This window comes from Nanorana parkeri, unplaced genomic scaffold (genome assembly GCF_000935625.1).
Source record: "Nanorana parkeri isolate BGI_ZX_2015 unplaced genomic scaffold, ASM93562v1 scaffold21, whole genome shotgun sequence".
Classification (NCBI taxonomy): domain Eukaryota; kingdom Metazoa; phylum Chordata; class Amphibia; order Anura; family Dicroglossidae; genus Nanorana; species Nanorana parkeri.
In genome coordinates, this window is record NW_017306289.1 from 2554166 (window position 1) to 2577127 (window position 22962).

The following is a 22962-nucleotide window of genomic DNA, read 5'->3' on the forward strand; positions in this document are numbered from 1 at the left end:
AGAAGAGAAATCAAAATCAAAATCAATATTTAGTGTGACCACCCTTTGCCTTCAAAACAGCATCAATTCTTCTAGGTATACCTGCACACAGTTCTTGAAAGAACTCAGCAGGTAGGTTGTTCCAAACATCTTGGAGAACTAAGCATACATCTTCTGTGGATGTAGGCTGCTTCAAATCATTCTGTCTCTTTATGTAATCCCAGACACACTCAATGATGGATGAGGATATCAGGGCTTTGTGGGGGCCAAACCATCACTTCTAGGACTCCTTGTTCTTTACGTTGAAGATAGTTCTTAAAGTGACACAAAATCCTCAGCTTTTTTTCTCCTTATACACATCTACACAATGAATATTCTCCAAATCCACATTTATTTAGGTTTTAAAATAAAGTCTTACTATTTTAATCCCTTTAGAAAGTCTGCTGTGCTCGCTCCGGTGTCTCTTCTCTCCCCTCACACTTCCTGTCTCTTAGCCCTCGTTCATACCTGAACGTTTTGTAGCGCGTTCTACGCTCGACGAACGCTCTACAAAACGCTCAAACATGAAAATCCCATTGTTTTCAATGGGTCTGGTTCACACCTTGGCGTATTTCAGCCCGTCCCTAACGCGCTACAAAACGGCCCACGCCTGAAAAGGTACATGTACTACTTTGGGCCGTTTTTGTTGCGCGTTTCCATTGGGATACAGCCAAGTAGCCCTCGGAAACGCGCGTTTGTCGCGCAATTTTTTTACCGCGAATAGCGGTAAAAAAAACGCGCGACAGACGCGCATATGCAATACGCCTAGGTGTGAACCAGGACTTAGTAAGAGCCGTGCATGTTGATTCTGGTCACATGCACATCTTTCTTTGCCTAAAACTCCCATGAGCCAGAGAGTAATCATCTCTCACTGCACATAGCTGCCACTTTCCCCCCTCCCCTTCCCTCTCCTCACTAAAACACACTGACAGTTTCACTGCTTGTAATCTCCTCTGCAATGTCTTCAATTCAAGACTACTTCCAAAACATCTACAACAGGTTTACAAAAATCTACACAGAAAAACATTTCAAATGTAGGAGCCATGTCCTCTGTGACTGTGTGACAAGATTCAGCATGTGAGCTGAGACTCAGAAGGAAGTATGAGCCTGGTGACAGCTCACATGATGAATCTCCTCACGAGCAGCTCACCCCACACTCCCTCCTTGGTAAGCCAAGAGGAGAGAAAGATCCTATATTAGTGTGGGAGGGCTGGAGAAATCCCCACTCCAGGCAGAGCCTAGAGGGGATGATTTGTGGGCGGAGAATGAGAAGACACACCCCCAGCATGTTGTAGTCCTTCACATGAACCAGCACAGAGGTTGGCTATTTTTCACCTCCCATAGGGACCCTGGAGAAGAAAAGTAGCCACCCTCTGGCAGGAAGTTGTGAATGAAGAAAAATAAAACCAATTTTGGAGGATTTAGAGCTGAACAATGACAAAAAAAGTAGTCATTTATTTTTTATATAATAGAAGTTATTTTTATAATTACATTTTTAAGTTTAGTGTCACTTTAATGACATTGGCTGAATGTTTGGGGGGCGTTGTCCTGCTGCAGAATAAATTTGGGGCCAATCCCATGCCTCCCTGATGCTATGGCATGATGGATAAGTCAGTCATTTTCATTAATTGATTCTGACCTAATCTCCAACTCCATTGGCAGAAATGCAGCCCCAGACTTGCAAGGAACCTCCACCATGCTTCACTGTTGTTGCAGACACTCATTATTGTACCGCTCTCCAGCACTTCAGCAAACAAACTGCCTCCTTCTACAGCAAAATATTTAACATTTTGACTCATCAGTCCAGAGCCCTTGTTGTCATTTTTCTGCACCCCCATGTTTTCACACATAGTATAGTCGCTTAGCCTTCTTTGCATGCCGGAGGTATGGCTTTTGGCCGCTAGGGTTTCTGAAAGCATTCTTACTTTGCAGCATTTTTTCACACCTGCCTAAAACTTTTGCACAGTACTGTATGTCAGCCGGGAACTGGCAAAATGTAAATGATGTACACATACAATTGGAACTATATGCGCAGTGTTTTGGAACAGTCTTCATGTTCATATGCCATCTAGCAAAGATTATCAGTGTTGGCACTAAGTCACAGCATAGTGGTTTCAAAGATTTCCACCTTCTGGCAAGGAGAATACTCCTAAAAAGTGGCCCTTGTAATGCATCTACCAATAGTGTTTTTTAAATGATTAAATATACACACAAAATAGCATACCTGTATAACCATTGACATAAATAGATACACCATTAAAAATGTTAGATGAGGTTCCTTCATTCTGCTGCTGCACTGGAGCGTCCAGACGGAACTGCTGATCTAATTTTTGCACCTTTGCCGATATATATCCTCCCTGGTAGGAGAGATGGAAAATGTCACCATTCTGATCAAATTGCAACTAGCCACATATTTGTAGCTCTTCATATAATAGACTTTGTTTTAATAATAATTTTTTATACCAGTTCCAGGTTTAAAGGCATATTTACACTATGAGTTGTGTTAACATACCTGTGTTAATGTAAAGTGTTATTATGTGTTAAGAACACAAGTGTAAATGGGTCCTTAAGGTTTGCATTGAGTGAAGAAGGCACAGAAGCTCTCTCAAGTTTCTTGTTCTAAACAGACTGTTTGTCTGTTGATGTGCTTTCCTCTCATACCCTCCTTACACACAAGGAACTGAGGTGAAATCTCAAAGACAGCAATGAAACACTTCCCCGCTAAAGTGATTGTATTGATTTTTGAGTTTACCAAAGGCAGTGTTTTTCCAGTACTGGGAGTTCAGCATACAGTACCTCACAGCGCTCATGGCTGTTAGTAAAAAGCCAAAGTAAACATGAAGGTAAAATTGAGGTCAATGAAAAGGAATGAGTGGTGATCGCAAACATTTCTGGTGCTAGTTATCTCACAAGGGAACAACAGTAACCAGGGCATGTTTTCTAAGGCCTTCTACAAGCACTAGATTATCACCAATGACAGTCATCTCATGTTGATAAGTATCTTAACTGTAGCCAAGGTGCAAGGTAAACAATGATACTCTTTTACAAGGCCTGGTTTTCTGGTTCAGACATACCCAAGCATCCCAGCCATCACTGTTGCTGGCATGATTCCTCCACCCTCCTTGTCGCATTGTGCAGCTTCTGTTAAAAAAAATATATATTTATATTAGTAATTTCACAAGGTACTCTCTAAATTATTTTTTTTAACAGCTACGAATGATCAGTTTCTTTTTCTAACTGATATTTTAGAAATTCTGTTCATTCTGTACACAGGAACAAGTATCCTACTGAACAATGAAGGCTATAGGGTGCAAGGACTTAAATACTATTAGAAATTGGATATGAAGCTGGTAATAAAGATAAAACATAACAGATGCTAGCAGTCAATGGACAGCATTTTCCTGCCTATTCACTCTGCATTGGTAGAACACAGTTCTTCTTCCAGAAACTTCGATAAAATAGCCCACTGAATGGTGCAGATTTACAACAAAAAAAAGGAAGAAAGAAAAATGAGAACTAAAAAAAACTAGTGGGATTCAATGTGCAACAGCACACCACTTTAACTTCAGTATTTTTGTGACCATATGTTCTATAGGAGCCAACTTTTATATGGATACTAATTTTAAGTGCATGAGAGAGAAGTCAATGGAAGATGACCTTCTCAACAACATTTTACTAGTGAGAGATTGGGATATATAGATATATATCTATATACTGTATATAAAATCACAACTCTTTGGACCCGTTTTATAAAAAGAAAAAAAAAAGCAAGTATCACATTCTATTACCATTCGAAGGAATTGTATTTGTGTTCATCTAGTCCTGAAATATACACAGCACTCTTACACATCACAGCCAGGAGGGTGACAACACTGAGGGTTAGTTCACACCGTATGCAGTGCGTTCCGGTCCAATTTTGGCCAGAACGCGCTGCCTCGCATTGCGGCCGACTCACTATTTTTCCGGGCTGGACATTGAAGTGAATGGCACCGTAGCCACGCCCTCCGGCCGCAATGCGATCGCCCACACGGGATCGCAAGGCACATTGTGTCTGCAGTGCGGTCCCATCAAAATACTGCAAGCACTATTTTGATCGCACTGGACTGCACTGCAGGCACAATATGCCTTGCAATCACGCGCGGGCGATCGCATTGCGGCCGGAGGGCGTGGCTACGGTGCCATTCACTTCAATGGCTCGCCACGCCCACTCCAGCCCGGCAAAAAAGTGAGCCGGCTGCGAGGCAGTGCGTTCTGGCCAGAATCGAACCGGAACGCACTGCTTATGGTGTGAACTAACCCTCACACTTAGGGGTTGATTTACTAAAGGCAAATAGGCTGTTCCCTTTACAATGGCATTTTCCCATAGTATAGTGAATGAGATGAAGCTCTGCTGACATCCATCATCTGCTGTATTTATGTGTAAGTATGTACGAGGAGGGGCTCCGGGGACCAAGGTAGGAGAATATCAGCTGAACACAGCCTGAAAGATCATAAGCTCTAAAGGCAGCGTGCCTACTCCGAAGCAGGAAACACAATAACTGAGGAGAATGCCCAGAGGCGGTCCTTTTATTTGTAATTGGGTGATGCGTTTCCTATCTCAGAAGAGGAGACCATGTCTCTCTCACGGGCTGTCCTGGAATATGACTGGGGAAGTACATTTTGTTTTTTTTGCACTTGTGCACTAATTTCCACCACATTTACTAAGCAGAATGCAAAAGGAACAGCCTGTTTGGCTTTAGTAAATCAACACCTTAGGATACAGTGGTGTATCATCCCATTGAACAGTGAAGCAGTAGCAGCAGACTGAGAAGGTCATACCTCTGAACAGTTTGCTCTCTTCTCTTGTGAACACAATTGTATGCAGCTCACCTGTATGGTAAGGCGCTGACAGTAAAATTCAGGTACTAAAGCTGGCCATACACTGTAATATTTTCTTTGTTCAACCCGTGGGCTGAGCAAAGAAAATTTAACAGATTCCTCCATCTCCCGCTCTTTTGCTTTTATTCTGACTGTGGCGGCGGCCACCATCAGAATCCCAAACAGAGGGAACTGTTCATTCGAAGATTTTCCAACCAGCTCCTTCATTCAGCTGATCGAGGGATGCCGGCCGAAATGGTGCCGACCGCGGCACCAACTGTATAGTGTATGGCCAGCTTTACGCTAATTGCATTTGACTAAATACAGTAATGAATACAGAGCGTCATTCATTGGTGTCTTTTAGGTCTGCCTTGATTAGTTTAGCTGTAATTTGCACATTAGCATAATATCAATGAAGACCGTTATTTTCCCAATATATTTTATCATCTGTCTCAACAACTATTGGTAAAAACTGAATGTGAAACATCACCCTATATTTATTAGATTCAAAATGCAGACACAGAGCAGCAGACGGAGGGTATTAACAAATAACAGACACGGAGGCCTCTAATCTTTTCATGCCAATTGGTTGTAGCTATGCAGCAAAACTGAGCAGACTGCCAGCAAACCAGATCAGTACAAAGAGCGTGAGGACTCCTAAAGACACACGCTTACCCTACTGTATTCCTGGGTGGGTTTCCTCTACTGACATTTCCCATGTGACGTGACAAAATGGGAGGGGGTGGTGTGCATTATCCATGTAAACCTTTAGAGGAAACACAAAGGAACCAAAAAACAGCCAGCATAAATTAAGGAGGCCTGCTCTGATGTAACAAAAAAAGGGTTAAAATAGTTTCAAATTGTTGATCTTACAAAAGGAGGTAAGAGTAATTCTCCCAAAACCCATGAAAACAAAAGGAATGTCACTAATGAAACACTGCAGTAAAGGAAGTGAGATAATGACATGTGTATAAAGAAAGCTGAAGGATCAAGTGGTGGAAATTAGTAATGTGCTCCAAGTGGGACAGCTGCGACCCCTGGGTTACAATGGGGCCCATGTATAGAGAAGAGTCCGTGCGGTGCATGCCGATGTCAGGCTGACACACGGAGGCCTGACTGACGGCTCAGCGCTTGTCTTTGTTTTTAGCCTTGCAGCAGCCTCCGTGGGAGGGGCCAGGAGGGAGGGTGGGTGACGGCCACGCCCCCTCCACCCGTGGTCTCTCCTCAGCATCCATCAGTAACACAACACTCCCTGTGAGGAGCGGGTCATCCCAGGCCACCTCCTGCACAAGCGCTAGCCAGACGTGCTCCTCCGCTCTGCTGCATGATGTGCGCTTCTACGTACTGCAGTCACCTGACCCCCTCCCTCCCCCTACATACACACACTTATCTCCCCATATTGTTCACCGTGTACTGGCGCTTCACAGCGGCACTGTGACACGTCGGTCACTATAGGGTCCAGAGTGCTCACCTTCCTCCCAGTGTGTTACAAGCATTCCCGGTGTGCCAGCCCTCTCTCCCGTGCAGCTGTCACTGGTAGTGTCTCTCTCGGCGTGCCGCAGGAAGCAGGGGTCGAGGAACAGACATCCCGCCGTCGTCCCTCTATGCGACAGTGTCCCCTTCGGCCGGACCCAGGAGGTGTGTGTCCCCCTGCAGGCAGCGCTTCCTGTGTGTCACTGGAGCCGTCTCCCGCCTTCTGTCTGCACCGCCCACCAGAGCCCTGCCTGCGTCCCCTCCCAGCTCCTGTCTTCAAACAGCTTTATTTAAACTCTATAGAACGAACACGCCATACTGCTGCTGACAGTTTGTTGTTACTAGGCTATGTCTATATCAGTGCTGACAAGTGACAACGTTCACAAATCACTTGCAGGCACATGTCAGGCTTACCGGATCACAGTACACACACACTGCTGTCTTATGGATTCAGCAGGAGCCATATATCTTATGGGCTCATACATATAGAGACCAGTGTAGAGGACTGGGCAGGTGGGCATTTGCTCTCCCCCAGGCAAGTACAAATAATATATCTTGGCTGGTGGCAGTGGTGGGGCAATGTCCTTTAGTATTCATGGTAAAAATGCCAAAGCGCACCGCAACCTCCATTCGTGAACTACTTCAGTTGAATTCCTTTACTTGTACCCCCTGCTGAAGTGTCCAAGGTTGTTGCCTCTTCTGCCTACCCCTCAGTCCAGCCAAGGCTGGGGACCCCTAAATTGTGACACTACCCCATTAAACATTTCCTCCACCCCACTTATTGTTGTCTTGCTGCAATCCACACCCGCACACTGGGTTCAATCCACCACCTACTACCATCTTCTTTACTTACGTCATTAGGGGTAGGGTTGCCACCTTTTCTTTGAGTGAAACCCGAACACTCTTGCCCTGCGCAGCAAATTATTTTTTTTGGTGGGTGGGTGGGGGGAACAAGGAGAGCGAAGAGAGACAGCCAGGAGAGAGTGACACCATTGGCAAGCGGAAAGAGGACATGCATTCCTGACCAGCAGTAAGGGGGCACACACCACTGACCAGCTGTAAGAGAGCGCCCAGCACTGAACAGCAGAAAAGGGGGCACACACCACTAACCAGCACGCACACACCACTGACCAGCAGAAAAGGGGGCACACACCACTAACCAGCACGTACACATTTCTGTCCAGCAGTAAAGGGGGCACACACCACTAACCAGCAGTAAAGAGGGCACACATCGCAGGCCAGCATAGATCATAGATCCTGCATAGACCCCCTGAGACCCTACAGAGCCCATTATAGACCCCGCAGAGTCCACCACAGATCCTGCACAGACCCCCTGAGACCCTGCGGAGCCAACCACCCACACTATAGACCCCCGCAGAGCCCACCATAGGCCCTGCAGAGCCCCCCTGAGACCCTCTGGTGTCTCAGGGGGGCTGTTCAGGGTCTGTGGTGGCAGTGCATGCTGCAGAGCCCACCACAGATCCTGCACAGCCCCACTGAAACCCTGCAGAGCCCACTACAGACCCCACCACAGATCCTGCAGAGCCCACCTGAGACTTTCAGGTGGGCTGTGTAGAATCAATGCTGGGCTCTGCAGGGTCCCTTTAACAGCAGTGTGATCCTCTCACCTGCCTCTTCCACCCGCTGCTGGAACTGGCCTCCTTCACCGCCGGACCACTGGTGCTGCGGGCACCCGACCTTCTTCGCCACCCGACTGGCACTTCCGGGTCCCGGCCACCTCCGCGACCAACTGGCACTTCTGGACCGGCTTCCTCCGTCACCCGACAGGAATCTGGACCCGCCCCCCAACGGGGATCCGGACCTGCCCCCTCCTGCTGCTGCTCCTCCTGCTCGATTAGGCAGCTGAGGCTCGTCGGTGGATACAGGTATCAGGTGAGTATAAAAAAAAAATTGGGGGGGGATTTTATATTCCCGGGGACATAATATGTCCGGCAATCGTCTCCTCAATCCGGGGACTGTCCCTGGAAATCCCTGGTCCCTGGTCACCCTAGTAAAGGGGGCACACACCACTGACCAGCAGTAAAGGTGGCACACACTAATGACCAGCAGTAAGAAATACATAGTCAAACACCAGTTAGTGAGCACACATTGATGAAAACCAAGAAGGGTGGTCAGTCCAGCTTGATTGTTCACTTTTTGCACTGCCAGCATCTCTCAGCCATTCAGTGGAAGGATACAAGTGTTCTCCTAGAGCCCAGTGGCCCCATCATCAGCCTCTCTCATCACCAGCACACATGGCAGTGATAAGCTGCACACTCAGTGCTGTCATGTGGCTGCAGAGGAGAAGCCAGCTCTGGGGCACTTCTTGAATGTCAACGGGGCCTGACCGAAGGGACAGATGCAGCACCAGTCATCTGTGAGTGTGGGTGGGTCTCAGTAAGACTTAGTGGATGGGCAGGGCGGTCTCACCATGGCTGTCCGGGTCTCCCCATAGCTATTAAGGCGGGTACAAGAGGGAGGAGAAGGAGGAACCAGACCGGCACTGTAAACAGACAGTTGTCGCTAGGTTCCCAGCAAGTGTGGGACCTTAGGGCAGGCAAATCTGTTAAAAAATGTAAAGGGCCGGTATCGGCCTTTAGTATCGGTGCATTTTCACGAGTATGAGTAGTGAAAAGGAGAAAAGGGATTCATTTCAAGTAAGCCTTGATTGCATTATCATAAACAACTATATAATGTATTCCTATTACACGGCTGATGTTATAACAGGATAGGGATAGTATATGCTGGGACTTTAGTACAAGACAGTGGGGATGATTCAATAAAACCTTTGTGACACTTTTCAGGCATTATGGCTGTATTAAAAAGTTCTGAGCCAAACTAATGAAAGTCATGCAACAGTTTTCATGCTATATCTGACATCTGCAAGAAATTCAGGTAGTTCTGATATGCGACACATTCATCCATATTGTGCCTGATGAAGGGACCCTAAATGGCCCCAAAACGTTGCCTTCTCTGTAACAAGATGTACATGCTGCGTAAATTCAAGACAATTTTGCGCACTTGACTCTGATGTGCATCCTATATTTATTTGGACTCCAGCGGCGCCATCTACAGTCACTTCAGTACCGATCTGCAAAGGGTATACCTGTAAGGAGTGCGGTGGAATATCTTTTGGACTTTTTACATTCTGGGACTATGGCTGTGACAATTCATTAATACTGCCATAGGATAAGTGGAGGGAAATAAGACTCCATCCACATTGGAGTAAATTGTATAATACATTTAAAGGGTAACTCCACTTTCCCAGGTGAATTTGGGAAAATGGAATTACCCCCTGCAATCTGCCCCCCCCCCCCCACTATACTTACCTTTGGGTGAACGTTCCTTCCCCTCCACCAGTGTCAATGTACTATCCATACTCCGTACATGGCAGTGGAATTACGCTTTAAGTTTTGTGTTGCAAAAATTCTGTCTGAAACAGTCCTGCAAAAAATTATCATGTTAAAGGAATCTGTGGCAAATTGTTCCATTTGTTGCACAGATGGGGGACAGCTTTCTAATCGGTGTCTATGGCACTTACGTTGAATGTGGTAGACACTCTAATCGAGAGTTAATTTCACTAAAAAACACTCTTTGGAATTTATTAATTCCTTGGAGTGTTTCTTTCTGAAATGAGTTATTGCTGTATTTATTCCATATAGGTATTTTTTTTTTATATTTTTCTATGTATTTATAATATATTTCTTCATTTTAACAATTTTGTTGTTGTTGCTATTACTCAAGTGTGTTAAGTCCTAGTATGGTCTGCATAAGCGGAGGGGGTTAGAAACTATCCAAAGTGCTATGTTGCCCTCTAGTGCTAAAAATGTAGATGCATTGTTACGGTGTTTGAAATGAATGTGACGTCGTTTACAATTCAAACGCTGTATAGTAACCTACGAATCCTTACGGTAATTATATTAATAAGTATACATCTATTATATGTATTTTAGGAAAAACTTTAAGTCTAGTCAGGTAGAGATTATAATTGCCAAAAGCAGTTTGTGCTGTTATATGTAATGTACAACATAGTGTTTAGAGTGCAGGGCAGGTCTCTGTAACATAGCGCCCCTTTCATTGCTGGTCAGGAAAATGGTCAATGGGCTAAAGAATGCCTGTTGTTTGCTGCCATTGGTAGAAAGAATGCCCGTTGTTAGCTGCCCGTGTGAGACAAAAAAAGCACCTGCATTCAAAATATGCCATAGCATCAGCGGTGAGTTGGAGAAAATAACCTGGCATTGGTGGATAAAGCCCTGACTTTGGTGCAAGAAAAGGAAGAGAGAGAGAAGACAGAGGAAGAAGGACCTAATGTTGGCTGTCAATGAGAAGAAGAATACCATGGTGTTTGTAGTCAGTGAGATAAAGAATGCCCTGGTGTTGATGGTCAGTCAACATTGTTGTTGGTTGGAAGACAGCAGTGGTGCCAGTGGGGTAAACAATTTCCCTACCATATAGCCAAAACACCATGCTTGCGATAGTATTCTAGGGTAGTGGGCCAGATTAATAGAGTGCAGTTCCCCTATCTGCCCATTATGTGCTATAGATAATAGTTAAGTGTTTGTAATTATAGGAGTTGAATGATTGTTCTGTCCTTTAGGAGCTCTATGGTACAGTGCTGAGGGATACATATGTATAGTTTTGGTGGGGAACCGTCCTGTTTAAGGAGAAGGAGAGTGAGTGTGTGGTGGTCCTTGGGAGGACATAGGACCAGGAACAACATGTCGTGGGACCAGGGATGCCCTCTTACCTGGGGTCCGGGGGGTGCGACGGAGATCGTAGGGTCCTTCTTGGGGTGAATTGGTGCCCGGCTGCGTGCTGCATGTGTGCACATGAGCGCATGCATGACATGCGTGCGTGATGTGCGCATGTGGCACTGCCGTGGCTTCTTAGTTGCTTCGGATGCTGGTCATTGCCGGGGAGGGACTTGCGAGCACTCCTTCTCTCCCAGCTGTCCCATTGGTTCGCAGGGACCTGTGGCTTCCTGGTTGCCCAGACAACGGGGGCGTCGCTGGCCCCTGCTGGGTTTAAATTCCAGCCAGAGCCAAGACTTGTTGCTGAGTTATTCTGCCATTCCCAAAGCAGCTACAACGCCTCATTTCCTGTTCCCTGTTATTCGGATCTCCTGATTATCGACCCCTGGCTTGCCTCACAGTTTATGATACTCGCTGCCTGCCTCGACCCGGACTGTACTCTGACAACGCATTTTGGATTATCCTTTCTTGTACCTCAGCCTGGACACTCCTTCTGGGATTGTTCCCTGCTATTGGGTTCCAATCCAGCAAACAGGGGGACTTTGCTCCTTCCCTAACACAACAAGATGCAGAAGCTCTGTATTTCTGGCAGCTTCCCCTAAGGAAGGGGCGAGGGGGGGGGGGAGCATGGGGGACAGGAGCAGGACTTTTTGGGAAGAGATTACTTGCATACCTATCTAAGGATGCAGGACTCGGGGCTTTTCCTTGACTGCTCTCATCACTCATCTATCATTGGTAACTACTTTCGTGTAGTTTGTAATATCCCGGGGGGCCTGAGCAACAATAGCGGTATGTACACCCCCCTACAAAAACTATTGTATAGTGTCCTGGAAATGTTATGGATAAGCAATTCCTATCCTAATATCAATTAGTTGTTCCAAATTAAGAACAAAATATACTGCAGTAGAGAACACAGATAGAAGACACACTAGGAATAATCAAGATAACTGTTCTGGTATTTATTGGGCGTGTTAAAGTTTTTATACAGACTCTTACATAGGCATCATTGAATATGAAAATTGCCACAATAATATTACAATTGTAACAAAGCGGAGTTCTTAAAGCGGGCTACAGGTGAGGCTTATTTCTAACCAGCAATTTAGGAATGTATGTGCATGCAGAAGCTAGTTCCATGTGTAGAGGATATTGGTGAAGTGTGCAAAGCTTACAAAATGGGTGTGTTTCAGTCACAGGTATATACAGAGTTCCTGAAAGAAAGGTTGCAAATAGGGTTGCCACCTTTTCTTCAAGTGAAACCCGAACACTCTAGCGCCGCACGCGGCAATTTCTTTTTTTTTTATATAAAATGAAGTAAAATCTGATGTAAACTGAAACCCAGTATATGATGTACGTCAATGGGAAGTGAGGGAGTTAGGTTACAGGCCTCTCTCAAAAATGATATGTGACATAATGCACTATAGAGTATGGTGATTTGCTGCTAACAAAGGGCAGCTTTGCATGTGTCAACAACTACATGCTACTGACCCCAAAAAGAAAAAAATTAAAATACCGTAAAAAAAATTAATATAAAACTTACCCCCACCCCAAAAAAATAATTTAAAAAAATAAAACCATAAAACCCAAACAACAAACCTAAAACAATCAATTCCTAAACCCATCTTTGCAGAAAATAAAATAAATAAGGAAAAATAAAATAAATCCCACAACGATGAAAGACCAGCAGCAGCTAAACAGCAACAGAGGTTGTTGCTGACAAAGACAGATAAAAGTAGTCTAAGGGGTCTATTCACGAAGCTGCCAAGGGCAGCCGAGTGAATGACCGATCTATTATATTGGGCGTGCACCGTAGTGCACCCTAAGGCCTCCTAGAATGTATAACATCAGTAGTATCCAAGAAAGAAAATTGGATGTATTTCTCAGTGTGTAGCTGTACTAGCTCTGAGGAAGATCTTGTACAAAATGAAACGCTTTAGTTATCTGCAGTACAGCATTCAAAGGCCGTTGGGTTTCTCCTGCGTGGTGAATGTGGTGTGTTAAAACAGTGCTTTTTTCATGAAGATAACATGGGGATCCCCAGTTACACGGTTGAACGAATGGACATAGGAGTTTCAGGAGGAATGGAAGTCATTGGTGAGATCCATCTTGTTTTTTGCCATTTTCAATAGTGATTATACACCAGATTGAATCGATTTTTCCATTATCTAAAATTTTTGTCCAAGTGGATCTGCATGCCATTATCTACACCGGTTGCCTGCTGTTTTTGCTTTCCAAATCTTTGTACAACTGAGGAAGGAAATTTCCATACACTAATCAGTGGGAAATACTGATACTGTGCAGCAGGGTGTCTTCATGGGAAGCACCTCAGGACGCACAAACACACAACTGCATGTACATTTCTGCTCATTCAAACTGCAGTTATTTCTACTGGTGGTTGAGAACCTTTGTCTTCAAAATCATCTTACAATTGATGAAAGAAAAATGATAATGCAATCGCAGTGAGATATACTGTGTAGCAGGGTGCATTTGCAGGAAGCACCTCAGGACGCACAGCTTAAATCATCTTTATTTATAACCACGTCCATTGAGACTTTCTTCAGTGTACACACATTCACCTATCTCTGATACCCTATATTGGATTTTATACCCAGTAGTTGGACTATACCACATCCAATACCTATTGTCCCTATGTCTGATTTTGGACATTTATGAGTTTCATGGACCGAGACACCACCCACCACAACAGAGTGAATGTGCATGAATTTTTTCTATATAGGTCTACCTCAGGTACCCAACTGGCCCTACATGCGTTGTGTTTTTATAGGGAGGGGTTTTTGCTAATTTGGGGAGGGGGTATATGTGTGCACATTGGGTAGATTATGTTTATATATTTTCTTGAAATAAATTGATTTTTTTAATATGCTAATTTTGTTTAAAGAACATTCATGTGATCATATCATATATAAGTGAGTAAAACAGCGCATGTATTTCAACTGTCTGTGTGGCTGGATTTCTGGTTCTACCTATCCTATGCTTTTACAAAATGAATCATAGTACTTAACTGCATATACCCTCTCATACTTTACAAACTCCACTAGATGCCTATCAAAGAGAAAAAAGAAATGTAGTTATGTACATAAACCCTTTGTTTCATTTGCTTAGATTCTATGTATAGAAAATAGTTTCAAAATTGCAGCTGTTTTGACTACACATTAAACAATAAGTCTTAAAATGCTGGTTGCCATAGAAATGTTAATATTAGTGGTGTGGGGCCTGTGACGTAGATGTAATATGACAGAAGTACCATTCTTACGGCTACATTGATTATTGTAGTGTAGTCCTCCATCATTGTTCTTTCAGCTATAGCATTCTCAATTTTTCTTAATCTTTTTTTTGTTTCCAACAAGTTTTATTGTTTTATACACACATACATTTGAAAAAGCCACATGTATATACATGTCCTATAGCTTCATAATCAGAGTCCGGGAAGGGGCATTGGAGGGGGAGGGTTGGAGGGGTACAAGAGAGGATCAGGGCAGGAAGGGAAGGGTTCGGGTCTCAATCCACAACACTTATACAGTACATGTTCATCCACGATTGGCCAATGCAGAAAAAATTGTTTCATCTCTTATAGGTATATATCAACCCTTTCTGATCTAATTCACTTTCTAATGTTACTCATCACCCATATAACAGCTAAATGGTATTACTTCTGAAAAGATAAAGGGCACAGTCATAGGTTCCATTAGGCTTGTAACAACATCGTGAGGTACAACTCGTGCCACAACAGTTTCCCCCTATATGAGTACATATCGCAACATGCTAAACTATTTCACATTCCAATGTCGCTTAATGCTCATGGATCCGTTGAAAAACATGCCTTTGAAAAGAAAAAGGGTACAGGTTCCCTTTGGGGTGTAGCAATGTCGTGAGGTACCAACTGAAGACCTGACCCCACTCCCCAGCGGGTTAATAAACCCTCGAAAAGCTATAACACTCCATATTTTTGTCAATAATTGTATGAATAATTGTATGAATCGGTAATCAATGTGTATGTGATCTAGTGCCCAGGAGTCTGTTCTTATAATAGAACTGTGTAGATGAAAATGTTTGTTACAGTCAAGAGCCATCTGACATAAAACTATGAAAACTGGTGAGCAGAAAGGGCAGTCGGTGACAACTAGCAATTAGTATGAGTTTGTTTTCACCACTTACGGGCGTCTGATCTCCGTCGGAGGGAGATGCTCCACTCTATACCCTGTATGCAGTACATCCGCCAGCACTCAGGATTTGGATTTGAGAGCTTGAAAATCCTGGGTGCTAGTGAAATGATGCCAACATGCCCACATGCATGAGAACTTGGTCAGAGCATCCCTTTTTGTGAATAGCCGCTCTTCCATTTCATGTACATGTTCGACCTGTCTGATCCATTTGGACAGCGAGGGCGCTCCCGTCTCCTTCCAATATCTCGGGATGATTGTGCGGGCAGCAGTGATCATATGTTGTCTTAATGATTTACTGGGGCCTCTGGTGTGGTCAAGGTCTGTCAGTAGGAATGTCGTTGGTGTATAAGGCGTGTCTAGTCCAGTGACCTGCGAAGTGATTTTATGGATTTCGGTCCAGTACGAGTTCAGGCCTGGGCAGGTCCAAAAAACGTGCTGGAGCGATCCTACTCCAGTCTGGCATCTCCAGCACGTATCTGGTATGTCTGGGTAAATCCTGTGGAGGAACTGTGGGGTCCTGTACCAGTGCGTCAGTATCTTGTAATTCGTTTCTTGAGTAGCGCTACTAATAGAACTGGTGTGAACATTCCGGCATATGTCACTCCAGTCTTCATCTGTCAGGGGTCTTTGTAGGTCTTGTTCCCATTTACGGCGCACTCTGTTTTCTTTTTGGCCTTTGGAGTCTTGAAGCAATGTGTATAGTCTAGAGATCAGGTGATCTTGTGGCCCTTGTCCTGTGCACATCTTCTCCAGAGGAGTCAAGTCCCTAGAGAAGTTTGTCTTCCTTATGCGTCCTGTGAGGAAGTTCTGTATCTGGAGGTATATCCACCATGAGATATGCCCCTTCTTTGTTAAAAGATGTTGCTTTTTGCAACTAGTTTCCAGCTATGATTTTCCTAGTTTAAGAAATAAGAGCTACCCGATCTCCCCTACATTCTTTTCCATATTTTCCATAAATTGCATATTAATGGAGACCATTCTGCACCCTTTCCTGTAAGAAGGGGCATAAGGCAAGGCTGCCAACTCTTACTCGTTCTTTTCGCACTACAGCCATCAGCAACCCTTAGACAGTCTGAGAAGATTGTGAGGACAAGGTCTCATTATACACTGATAATGCTCTCCTCTTCCTTGGGGACACTGCCCATTCACAAGAGTCACTTATGTCTGTCATACATCACTTTGGCATAACTATTAACTGGAATAAATCAGTGTTGCTCCCTCTAGACCCATTACTGAAGCCTGTCTTGGGCTGTTCCTCAACAATTAAAATTGTGATCTCCTTTACCTACTTGGGGGTAAAGGTCACGCCTCACATCCAGGACTACACAAATTTAAAGGTAAATGTAAATGCTGGTGTCAATTACCCAACTCTGTTATAGGCTGTGTGAAACTGCTTATGATGGTTTATGTCCTACAGAACTCCCCAGACTTTTTCAAAAATGGTACAAGCTTATAGATGTCCAATTTAGGGATTTATTATGAAAAAGGCAACAGGCTAGGCTTTAATTCAAAGCCAAACTGCCAAAGGATGGGGCAGAAACTTCCTTCAAAACACCCTTCAACTGCCAAAGGATGTGGGAGGCATAGCAATTCCTAATGCTACTATTTCCTAGAAGCCCAACCACAGCATTTGGATGGCTGAGGAGTGCAAAAACACAACTAATGTACTAGCTTTTATGGTCACAACTATATTTATCCTGGCGCACCTAGAGGCAGGAACACTTGCCACTAAACCCCACTGCCCTACTCTCCTTCTCCTAGATAATATATGGATGACAATGAAGAAGTCTCTGCACTGCAAGCGCTACAACTCTTCTACCCCTAGTTGTAATGATATCAATACAATTAGATGGTTTTACATTTTGGAAATCCCAGGGTATTTTTTAAATATACCATCTATATGGCACTGGTGCACTAAAATCTTTTAGCTATAGTATCTACAAGAAGAATTTATGCTTCCGAAATAGAAATGTTATCAATACCTGCAACTGTGCCATGCACTGGAAGGACAGGCCCGCCTTTCCACTTTCCAATTTGATATAGCTATCCTTATACAGTATGTGATATTGCACTAGCTACAAAGGAAGGGGGGGCTGAATTCTCATATATATGCCTCTCCAATGTCTATTCTTAGTATGTTAATTTCTTTATCATGCAGATATGGTTGGGAGAGGGATGCGGGTGCTATCATTGATGAACAGTGGGATGCAGCCATGACTCTGCACCCTCAAGTATCCTTCCCTCCATCCTAAAACTTAATCAGATTTTTACCACACATCAGAAAAATGATTTAAATTTCGAAACACCTGACTGCCCCACTGGAAAACCTAATCCACAGGTTGTGGAAATGCCCCAAATAGGTGCGCTATTAGATTGAGATAGTACATATTATTTTCAAGGTGATACAATTGGATATTGCCTTTGATCACAAAATGTGCCTACTGGGAACATTAGATGAAAGACAATACCAACCTGACATATTAATACCAGCAACCATACTTCTCTTCTTAACACGAAAGCTGATTGCACAAACCTGGCAGTACCTAAACCCACTAACATTTTTCTTATGGAAAAAACATGTCAATACTCCACTGACTAGAGAGAAAATGATATGCCAACACAGGCAATATCCCCCCAAATTACTAAAGTTATGGAATAGATGGTTGAGGGTGCCTGACATGGCCCCACAGTCACTTTTATTACGACTATTACACTAGCATTTTCTTAGTATAGTACAGGAGCCTCCTAAATAAAAAAAAATATAGATTGTTGTATTCAGATATACAGTTCATTGGTTATCTTGCATGCATCCTTATCATACAATCTATCTACACTTATTTAGCCTGCCTTATAATACTGTTACCGCATTGTGGTAACTACGAGGAAATCACAGTGCAGTGTTATACAGTATATTTGGGAAAATTATATTGTTCTCTTTGTATCCAAGCTGCTTCTCCTCTTTTGTTATATCTCCAGAGCAAACAGTGTCAACCCTGTTTATGTGTATTATTAACTCACATGGTTTTGGGGCAAAACTTTGTAAAAACTCTCAATAAAAATATGTAATACAAAAATTCAGACTGGTTGCCATGAGCTGCAGCACTCTGCATCTTTTTATTATGCTTCCTAATTTTTTCATAAGGCAGCTATGTACCACCAGTGGAGAATGCCCCTCTCTTTGGTTACCACTGCTTTAAACAAAACACTACTGAGATCATTTATCAGCTACTTGTATGCTTTGGGTTCCAAGTACTCTAGATAAAAAAACTTTGTATACCACTTTCAAGTATGTACATAAAAGCTGCCTGGACAGTCGGTTTTACCTGGCTTGGATGACCATTTCAAGCCTATAGGTGCCCACAGACAATGCACATTTTTTTCAAAGGAAATAACAAATGGATGGGTTAAAAATTCTTGTCCATTCGCCATGATAACATTTTGTAGGGAACATCTGAGTGCGCCCCTCTCTACACATAAATACTTACCTGGGCATTCTTTGTTTATGAAACTGCTATACTGTATGACAGGTTTCTGAGGGTTGCCTGATCATGTCTGCATATTAGATGGCCTGTAAAGTCTATCAGCACCTTTAGACTGGATTTAATTTGTCTGGATATGTAAGGATAGATTAACATGTAAGTAAGTCTATACGTGACATACCCTATACACACAAAATCTACACAAACGACAAATTGTTATTGTAGAGTTTTTATTTTTACACATATATAAAAGTATTGTTACAGAGTAATGAACATTTATCTCTTAAATATAAAAGTGCTTCTGAATATAATAATTAAGGCCCATTTTGTTATATTACTATTCTAGAAAGTGTGCTACATTGGGTACTGAGAAAACACTGAAGCACTAGGCAACACTTTATTCCTCTTTTCATCAGCATTGTGGACCCTTGTATTTTATATTGCACTGTTTTTATTAGTACTCATGTACAGTGCACATAGAGGGCATTTCCAACAGTGCCATTAACATAAAATAATATAATGTCTATGACAAAGTCTATGAAAGACAGATGAAAGTGATGCAAGTTTCTTAATATAAATATAGTGTTGTCTTACACTTAAAGCTCCTGCACATACATATTTAGTTTTACTTAAAATATGCACAAATATATGGCACAACTGAGTATACTACTCAGGAAAGGATCGTAAATTCATGATGATTTGCCTATAATGGAAAAAGATGAGAAATAATAAATCCATATAAGGTTGTTTATAGAAGCAAATTATATAACAGCTCAATGTGTTATTGTAAGAAGAGTAAATCACAGCAGCAGATAAGGTCCAGAACAAATTTAACTTAAAAAGTAACTCCAATGTAAAAATATAAAAATTAAATAATCTAAAAAAAATATAGCATATATAATTGTCGCAGAAGCCATTTTGTAATTTCATTTTATTAAAAATGACCTTACCTTTTAAAAGTGCAGCCGCTGAATTTGACAAAATAAATAAATAAATTCAATGCACTATGGTGACCTTGAGGTGTTCCGTACACAGTTGGTGTAAATGCCCCCCAGAAATGTCACTTACTGCTTCTGTGATTGGCTGACTGATTTTGACAGAAGTCTGAACTAAGATACAAGTATAATTTTTAGCATCCTTTGCAATAGGAATTTCATTTTTGGTGAGATGCTCCCTAAAGATAAATACTACTAAAGGGGCACTGCGCCTTTCCCTGTTACATCACAGGAAGCCCACCGACTGGTTAATATGAACCCAGATCCTCCCATACAGGGATCAGTTTGAAAAGGACATGCTGCAACAGCTTTTTCTTCAGAACAGGTAGCAATCTGCAACAAAGTTTGTTAAAAATCCCTGTAATGTACACAGATAACCCAGAGGGGATTCATTTTTTTTTCAAAAAAAGTGGAGTTAATCTTTAAAGTGTATGCAAACCCAAAATCTATTTTTCAGTTTATTTGACATCATGTTTCACTGTATACAGGTTTCTTAAGCAAGAGCATTTTTTATGAATCTATTACAGAGTTTCTTGGAGATCCTGTCAGTAATATAACATCCTGTTGAAAGCTTGCGGTACTAAGCTGTCCCTGTTACATGCTGTGACAGAAGGACAAGGAATGAGGGTGGTGGTTGTCACAAGGACAGGAAGAAGCTTATAGTTATAATAAGCTGACAGAGCTTCTAATTCTTGCCCACTATACTGAAAAAAATTGTTTTATAGGAGTTCCCCCTGGAGAGATGTCCTTTCACTTCCTGTCCTGACAGAATGTGAGTGAAAATCTCCCCAGTGGAGTGACAGAACACGGTAAAAATCTGACAGGAGTTTGATCCCACCCCTCTCTGCCCCAAACTAAAAAAGGTTTTGGCTGGAGTTCAGCTGTAACTAAGTGTCATCAGGATCCTGAGTTACAACCAGGATCCTTACTAAGAACCTTATCCTTAGGTTAAGAACATGCTTTGGAATCTTTCAAGAACCGACCAGTGTATAGATTCTCTGTGTGCTTCATTTCTTTCCCTTTTCTATAGCGGGAAAGAAACGATCAGTAGCTGATATTTTTTAATGTCTCATAAATACTCCACAAGCTCTAATAATGATATTTTAATGCTCACAACTGATCTTTATACCTCTGCATTTAGCTCTCACATGGATCAATTTTTACAATAAATTCTCAATCAACTCTTTTGCATCACTGGCAGATATCAGCAAATGTATGGTACACACTTACCTAAAATTAAAGGAGAACTATGAGATGAGTGCTTTTCACTCACCTCATAGTTCTAGCCGACCTGTGACAATGAGACTGTCACAGGTCGGCTCAGTAGATCGGGAGGTGAGCGAACACATACCGGGTTCGCTCGCCTCTCGATCCTGTCACGGCTCTCTGCCGTGACAGGGGGAGGGGCTGGATTCCCCTCTCCCCGCTCCGATCTGCCAGCGCTGACTGGCGGAACGGACGGGGGAGCGGCGGGTACAGCTGGCTCTGCCTCTAGATAGAGCCAGCCAACTCATGCAGCTGGGCGGATCCCGTCATCTAAGTCGTGATCCGCTCCGGCTGCGGGGTCTCAGTATACCGCGAGCTGTAGCTCGCGGTATACTGAGCTTAGGGTAACGGGAGGACGCTAGTTTGTGACCTCCCGTTACCCTAAGGAGAACTATGGGGAAAAACACTGACCCCATAGTTCTCCTTTAAATGCAATGAGAGTGACAACCGGAGTGGAAAGACTTAAGCTGGCCATACGCTGTAATAATTTGTTCGTTCAACCTGCGGGCTGAACGAAGAAAATATTACAGATTCTTCTATCAATGCTTACGAGCGTTGATCAAAGAATCCCCCACTGTCTTCACTGTATACTGACAGCGGCTGCTGGCAGAATTCCTGCAGAGAAACAGAGCCGGAAGCTGTTCAAAGATTTTCTGACCGTGTCCTTCAATTCAGCTGATCGAGGGATGCTGGCTGAAAGGGTGCTGACAGCAGCACCCACTGTATGAATTTTGGCTGGTTCATCAAGAACTGGCCAAAATGTAAGTAATGTAAGGGCAGCGTTAGACTTCACTGGTTGAGATCTCGAAGTAATGAACCAATGTTTTCACCTAACACTGGAGACTTTATAAGGTTTAAAACTCGCTCATCATTTTTATCACAGAAAATAATTAAGATAAAAATATGCCAGTAAGACTTATTTTGCTGATCACTACACTAATTTCTAAATATGTTTTGCCTTTTTTTCCTGGATCCATTATTTTCAACACAGGGAAGCCAAAGAAGAAACTTTCCTCAAGGTGGTCTGATTGTTATGTTCAACAAGTCCTCTGTTTTTTCATCACTCTTTGATCTTGACGTTTTTGGTAACATATGCTTTCTACAATGTATGTGCAAGCTAGACAAATAAGAGAGGTTCCAAAGGTCTGATAAAGCCCTTGCTTATGACACCGTTGATGACAAGCAGCCTTGAAGCCAACTGCTTACACTGCACCTCAGACAGCGTAAAAATAAAGATGACATCATGAAAGCTAATTGATCTAAACCAAAAAAGTATACTGTGTATTGCAACATGCCACTACCTAGATGTGATGTCTGCTTTAGATTCATTTTTTCAAGCTTTTCCCTTTATTTGCATCTAGTAATGCTGCAAGTAGCACACTTGTTGTCCCTTCGTGGGTATACTCACTACTCCCCTGTAACTATGGAGGCAGCCATTGTTGTCACACAGGCTGGACTTCAAACGTCTCTGCATTAGTTGATCTTTATTACATGGAGGATTCATGGAACTGGTAGTTTACACAATAAGATACGTTTTTATTTTGTGCTTTCAGTTTGCCTCACAGCAAGTGACAACGACACTGCATTTCTGACAAAGTTACCCAATTTTTTTCTACTTACTGAAAGTCTGAAAAAAAAAAAAATGAATGCAGCCACGACATCTAAGGACTGGTAAACTGCAATATATTACATTTTGATTTTGGGATTAGATACACTTTAACAATTGGTGGCCGGCTTTTACCACATTCTACAGATAAGAAAGAAAAAGACAATAACTTAATTCTACCTGGAATTGAAAAGTGAATGTGTGTCACATTATTATTGCCCTGAATTTCCAGCAAACCAGTTAAAAAAAAGGGTGCACAAAGCATATGATGTAATGCATTTACAATATGCACAGGTTTGCTTATTTGCTGCATGAATTTAATTTAAAGTAATAGCT

At 42.8% G+C, this 22962-nt stretch overlaps 1 protein-coding gene across 2 annotated transcripts in view; it reads right to left on the reverse strand.

Moving 5' to 3' along the window:
- Positions 1-6603, reverse strand: part of REV1 (REV1, DNA directed polymerase) — a 55270-nt gene extending 48667 nt beyond the window's left edge. Inside the window, exons 1-3 of one of the 2 annotated variants that reach the window (XM_018563435.1) lie at positions 6347-6603; positions 3093-3159; positions 2243-2375 (exon numbers count right to left, since the gene is read on the reverse strand). In XM_018563435.1, coding sequence (XP_018418937.1) covers positions 2243-2375; positions 3093-3149 — 190 coding nt within the window. In that variant the 5' untranslated portion in view covers positions 3150-3159; positions 6347-6603. Of the gene's footprint in view, positions 1-2242; positions 2376-3092; positions 3160-5550; positions 5661-6346 lie in introns of those variants that run through there. The other variant, XM_018563427.1, reaches the window with a different exon arrangement.
- Positions 6604-22962: the final 16359 nt, after the last annotated feature.